The sequence below is a fragment of the Pteropus alecto genome, unplaced genomic scaffold (genome assembly GCF_000325575.1).
Source record: "Pteropus alecto unplaced genomic scaffold, ASM32557v1 scaffold118, whole genome shotgun sequence".
NCBI classification, from domain to species: domain Eukaryota; kingdom Metazoa; phylum Chordata; class Mammalia; order Chiroptera; family Pteropodidae; genus Pteropus; species Pteropus alecto.
In genome coordinates, this window is record NW_006440654.1 from 684831 (window position 1) to 690440 (window position 5610).

A 5610-nucleotide genomic window follows, 5' to 3' on the forward strand; every position below is an offset into this window, starting at 1 on the left:
GTGCGGGTGAGGAGGGTGGGTGGGGGGCCCTGTGCTGGGGCCAGGGCGCTGTGGTGTGGGTAAGGAGGGTGGGTGTGCGAGACCTCTTAGCCCAGGTGAGTACTGGTGGGGGGCCCTGTGCTGAGGGCCAGGGCGCTGTGGTGTGGGTGAGGAGGGTGGGTGTGCGGGACGTCTTAGCCCAGGTGAGTACTGGTGGGGGGCCCTGTGCTGAGGGCCAGGGCGCTGTGGTGCGGGTGAGGAGGGTGGGTGTGCGGGACCTCTTAGTCCCGTTCTGCAAACTTTCTAAGTCTGAAGCTACTTCGGAACGGTACGTTAAGAGGCACACGATGTGTGCGGGGTTCGGTGACCGCCGCGCGCCACGGGCACTCACAGCCGGAGCCACCAGGCCTCCAGGTGCTCCTCGTGCTCCTCCAGCAGCCGGTTGCACTCGAAGTCGCTGCTGCCACACAGGCGTTCCACGATCTCCAGGAGGCGGACCTCACTGCAACACAAGCCCGTCAGCACGGCAAGGCCAGGGGGAGGCGCCCCTCGGTAGGGACGTCCTGAGGCCCCACCTGGTGGCACTTTAGTGAAAAAAGACCCCCAACAAACACATTGGGGGGGGGTGGCCTTAATCGGCAATGAGCAGAGAATTAAACCGCGGGCGGCAGTGGGGGCAGAGAGGCGCCTCTAGCCTCAGGGTGACAGGCCTTCAGGGCTGGGGTCCATGGGGGAAACCCTGAAACTGGCAGGACAGAGAGCTGTGGGGGAGGGGGAAGCCAGCAACGGCTCACATGGGTGGGACTCCCGCTCCAGTCCAGAGGACAGGTGACTGCACTGAGGGGACCTTCTGCGTCTGTCATCTGCGTGGCTGACAACGTTCACGGGAACAGGGCCGGTGCTCAGGGCCGGTGCTCAGGGCAGAGTGGGCGCGCACCTGAACTCATACTTGGACAGCGACTTTTCCTCCCAAGCCGTGTTCCCACCGCCGAAGTTCTTCTTGGCGGTGTCCGCCATTCCCTGCAGGGAGAGAGTGAGCACGGGGCTCGCGCTGCTGCCCCATCCTGCCGGGGGGACCCAGGTCCATCACGGAGGTGGCCCCGTTCACTGCAGGGGGTGACCCCAGGACCATCTCAGGGGTGACCCTGGCCTATGGCGGGGGCGACCCTGGTCCATATGGTAGTGATCCTGTTCGCCGCGGGAGCTGACCCTGGGTCCATGACCCTGGGTCCATGACGGGGTGACCCCAGTCCATCGCGGGGTGACCGGGTCCGTGTCCCCGGTCCCGCCGCCCCCGGCTCCGTGTCCCGCAGGGCCCGGCCCACCTGGTTGAACTTGTCCACCAGCTCCCGGCAGCGCGTGCAGGGCGTCGGCTTACTGGAGGCCTCTCCCGGCGGCGGCGGCAGCAGGAGCGACAGCAGCAGCCCCAGCGCGGCCAGGGCCAGCGGGCGCATGGCGGGCCGAGGAGGGCAGCGCTGCGAGGACGCGGCCGCGCGGACTCTGGCCGAGGTCCGGCGGGTACGGCCGAGCACTCCGGCCTCCGGCCGCCCACCGGCTCCGCGGCGCTAGCGGTTCCCGGGGCTACTTGACGGCGCCGGGCGGGGCCCCGCCCCCCCGCCAGTCCTCGCGCCGCTATTGGTCGGCAGGTTCCGCCCTGTCCCCATGTGGCCCAATCCGGGCTCGCCACGAGAAGCGACCAATAGGAAGGCCCCGGGTCAGCGTCCCGCTGGGAAGGGGTGGGAGCAAGGACTGAGAGATCCGAGCCCGCCCCTCGCGAGCGCCTCCCTCGGCGGCCATCTTTACTCCGGGCAAGGGGGAGGGCTCCGGCCGCGATGGCGCCCTGGCTTTGGCGGTCATGTTAGCTTCGGGCAAGAGCTTCGCCTCGGTCCTCGGTTTCCGCTGCCCCGCTTCCGGCCCACGGCAGTCGAGACGGCCGCGCTCGGAGGAAAGGCGCCGCGGGTGAACGAGGTTAGCGCGCGCTGCCGCGGCCGGGGCTCTCAGGGTGGGCGGCGGGAACCCCGAGCTCTTGCTTCCGCAGCGCCCCTGCAGCCTCCCGGTGCGCGGGCACAGGGGGCGGCGCCGGGCCTCTCACCTGGAGGCCCAGGAATCTGCATTTCCCACGTGTCCCGGCTGGGCACTGGAACCGTGGTTTCAATGAGAACTAAGATGAGCATTAACTGAGCTCCAGTAGGACGTACCCGCCAGAAAGGGGCACAAATGACACAAAATTTTCTCCGGTCTGGCTGATAGCTGGCCAAATTTGCACCAGATTTGTTTCCAGCTAAGGGATCAATAACTTGAACGTCCGAGTTGACCAGTTTCAGCAGAGGCCTTAGGACGTGAATTGAGGGGACAAGCGGGCCTTTGTAGGCTGTCCCTAACCTGAGATGCCATTCTCCTGGAAACTGCCCTTTCTGCAGTCACGGTGTCTCATTAACCACTTGAACAGCTGCGAGCCGGGGTGGACCAGTGCACACGCAGACGTCCCCTCGCTCTCTCGGCCCGGCGCGGGGTTGACCGCGGTCCTGCACTGCTGGTGTCCCCTCTGGCTTCCCGTGGTCGTGCGTGAGCGTCTGGCTTACACTCGGTGCTGCCAGCGCCTTCCGAAATAAGCTGCTCTGCAGTTGTCTTCCGCCGTTGGCCGTCGGCGCAGGGCGCACTCGCGTCTGGGGAGGAGCCCCTGGGGCCCGGCGCACAGGCCCCACCCGGGCAGCGCGCTTCCCCGCGGGGGCGGCCCTGGGCAGAGTGGTAGAGTGGGGTCCGCCGGACAGCTGCGAAGCCTGTCAGGTTCCCGCCAAGCGGCGCGGCGCAGCTGTTCCCACGTCTTGGCTGTTAGAGACGCTTCCTACTTCGTTAAACCCCCGCCACCCCCCACCCCGCACCCCCGCCGCGGCAGGAGCGGGAGACAGTGCGGTGTTCCGCGGTCCCCGCGGCTCTCCTGGAGAGGAAGGCAGTCACGTGTTTTTACTGAAACCGTGAGCTGGTGTGATCAGATCCACGCAGAAGAGTTTTTACCGACTTTCGGCTGGTTCGTTGAGCACCTGCTATGCGACAGGCTCTGCCGAGAGAGCAGTGAGTGAGCCTGGCGGCCCTGCGGGCACTGCGCCAACCGTGGGGGGTTGGGGGGACAGTCAGAGGAGGCCTCTGGTCTGCACGTTTGGGCACCTCACGATGACCAGGGTGCACTCTCCTTGCTGAGGTTGCAGTGGAGATCGGCCCAGAAACAAACCAGAAAAGTGCCCCCTGGAGGAGCTCACAGTTTAGAGAGAGGGAGACAAGCTGGACGTGCCTCTTTCCGCAGTCGAAAGAGAAAAGCTTCCCGGACTGTGAACGAGGGGTGATCCGAACCCCGAGAGGCCTCCCTGCTCTCCTTCCGCCTCACCGCCACCCCGGTGCTGGGCGGGGTTCCGGATGCTCCCCGTTTCGCGCTGACTCCCGCTAGCTGCCTCTGGAGGGTACACGCTTGGTAAATGCCCCTCCAGCCAGAGCAGCTGCCGCCGGCAGTGAGTGCCCGGCTCTGCCCTTCCACTCCCGGCCCCTCTGGCCTCGGTCAGACGAAGTCAGGCCTGTTTGGAGAGAAGCCGGACACACAGGAGGGAATGTGCCGTCTTCTCTCCCCAACGTGACAGGTGGAGGTCGTCCGAGGAGGAAGCGGCTGGACATTTCCATGGTTTTCTCGCCATGAGTTCCCCCAGATCGTCTTGTTGGTATCTGTGTGATCCATTTGGGCATGACCATCTGTACCTCTCAAGGACACGTCATGCTTTTTGCCACCCATGTGTTCAGGTCCACGACCAGCGTGGTGCCCCAGGGTAGGGTTCAGAAGGCCGTGGCCAGGCGTCCACAGCCCCGTCCCTCCGTGTCTGGGGCGCTGGGGCTTCTCCGGCTGCCCCGTGTCCCCTCCCGCCCTCCAGGCTCACGGTCCCCCTCCAGGCTTGGCCGAGATCACAGGGTCTGAGCCACGTTTTCCTCGCTGTCCTGTTGAGTCCAGTGCCCCCAGCACGGGGCCCACCTACTGCCCTCCAGAGGCCGAACTGGGGCTGCCCAGGGCTGAAGGCTTCTTCCTGGAGAAGCCCGGCTCAGCGCGAGGTGGCCGCCCACCGTGCGAGGGCTCCCCGAGCATGCTTCTCTGCAAAGCGTCCGCTTGAGCGTTTTCGGGTTACGGAAGTTGTGACGCTAGATCAGAGTGTGGCCGCTTGCCCTTGACCCAGGGTTCCCGATGTCAGCGTGAGCGTGAGCTTGAAACGGGACCTTTGCTTTCATTCTTTCAGTGGCGGAGCTGATGGTGGACGACGGTGCGTGAAGGGGACGCTCAATGGCCGGGAAGAGACCGTCTGGCTCGGGCAGGCAGCGCTGGCTGCTGGGGCTGCTGGTGGCCGTGGCCGCCGTCCACCTGGTCGCCTGTCCCTACACCAAGGTGGAGGAGAGCTTCAGCCTGCAGGCCATGCACGACCTGCTCTACCACCGGCTGGACGTGGACAAGGTGAGGACCCGCGCCCATGACCAAGCCGTCCCCGCATCCCGGGGCCTCGGCTGACCTCCCCCTCCGCCTGCAGTATGACCACCTGGAGTTCCCCGGCGTGGTGCCCAGGACGTTCCTCGGGCCGCTGGTGGTCGCAGCGCTGTCCAGCCCTGCGGTCTGCGTGCTGTCCCTGCTGGACGTGTCCAAGTTCTACTCTCAGCTGATAGGTGAGGGCGGGCCCCTCAGCAGGGGCAGATGGACCGCTGTGGGATCGGTCCGGGGGAGGCTCCTTCTCAGGAATGTCCAACTGCTGTCCTAGCTGTCCTCGGCCACTCAGCGTGGCGGTTCAGAGCACTGACCACCGCGTCAGTCTCAGAGACCTGCTGGGCGCGGGTCTGACTCCCCGCCGGCTGCGCACTGTCGCATCTCGGACGTGGTTCCATTGAGTGGTGGTCAGCACGTCGGCTTTACATTGTCGCCATGTCGTGCAGTCAGAGCGGTGCTCGGGCTCGCTGTGATTTTCGGACTCTGGACTTTCCAAAAAGAAGTGAGACGGCAGTTTGGGGCCACGGTGGCCACTACGTTTTGCTGGATGACGGCCACACAGTTCCACATGATGTTCTACTGCACGCGGACACTCCCCAACGTGCTGGCCCTGCCCGTGGGTACGTAGCTGCCGAGCCGAGCCCCTCGGACCCGCGGTGGCCCCGTGCCTCCCACTCACTGACAGGTGTCCGTACAGGCGCATCTGCTGTGCGAAGCTGCTCCCGGCAACAGGATGGCCCGTGACAGGGAGCAGATCTGTTCTCAGCGCTGGCTTGGGGTGCCCTTCCCAGCGAAGGGTGCACGTGGGTGGGGGCGCGTCCACTCCAAAGGCCGCCTGGGAGGGTGTTCGTCGTGTGGGACCTGGGTGGCAGGGTCTAGAAGGGGTGGACGTGAGCACTGGAGGATGGGCCGTGTGCGGGGCAGGCGGGCAGCTCTGAGTTCTCAGGGGCGTCCCACGCTGCCGGAAGGGCCACCAAGCACTGGGGGGCCGTCAGCATGCCCAGGCAGGGGTCCTCTGTGGACACAGGGCATGCTGAGGGCCTGGCTGTGGCAGGATTGGGTGGTGGGCGGGGGAGCCAGAGGCATGTGGTAGACTTGGCCTTGGGGGTCAGGGCTGTGGGGGG

The 5610-nt window shown here is 66.0% G+C and overlaps 2 protein-coding genes across 4 annotated transcripts in view; one reads left to right on the forward strand and one right to left on the reverse strand.

Moving 5' to 3' along the window:
• The window catches only part of CRELD2 (cysteine rich with EGF like domains 2), an 8282-nt gene extending 6708 nt beyond the window's left edge, over window positions 1-1574 (reverse strand). The window contains exons 1-3 of the mRNA XM_006917853.3: window positions 1305-1574; window positions 917-999; window positions 371-481 (exon numbers count right to left, since the gene is read on the reverse strand). Coding sequence (XP_006917915.1) covers window positions 371-481; window positions 917-999; window positions 1305-1433 — 323 coding nt within the window. The 5' untranslated portion in view covers window positions 1434-1574. The remainder of the gene's footprint in view (window positions 1-370; window positions 482-916; window positions 1000-1304) is intronic.
• A 217-nt stretch (window positions 1575-1791) lies between these two features.
• Window positions 1792-5610, forward strand: part of ALG12 (ALG12, alpha-1,6-mannosyltransferase) — a 7238-nt gene continuing 3419 nt past the window's right edge. The window contains exons 1-4 of one of the 3 annotated variants that reach the window (XM_015594022.2): window positions 1792-1947; window positions 4251-4462; window positions 4536-4668; window positions 4933-5106. In XM_015594022.2, coding sequence (XP_015449508.1) covers window positions 4295-4462; window positions 4536-4668; window positions 4933-5106 — 475 coding nt within the window. In that variant the 5' untranslated portion in view covers window positions 1792-1947; window positions 4251-4294. Of the gene's footprint in view, window positions 1948-2899; window positions 3052-4250; window positions 4463-4535; window positions 4669-4932; window positions 5107-5610 lie in introns of those variants that run through there. The other 2 variants (XM_015594024.2, XM_015594023.2) reach the window with 2 other exon arrangements.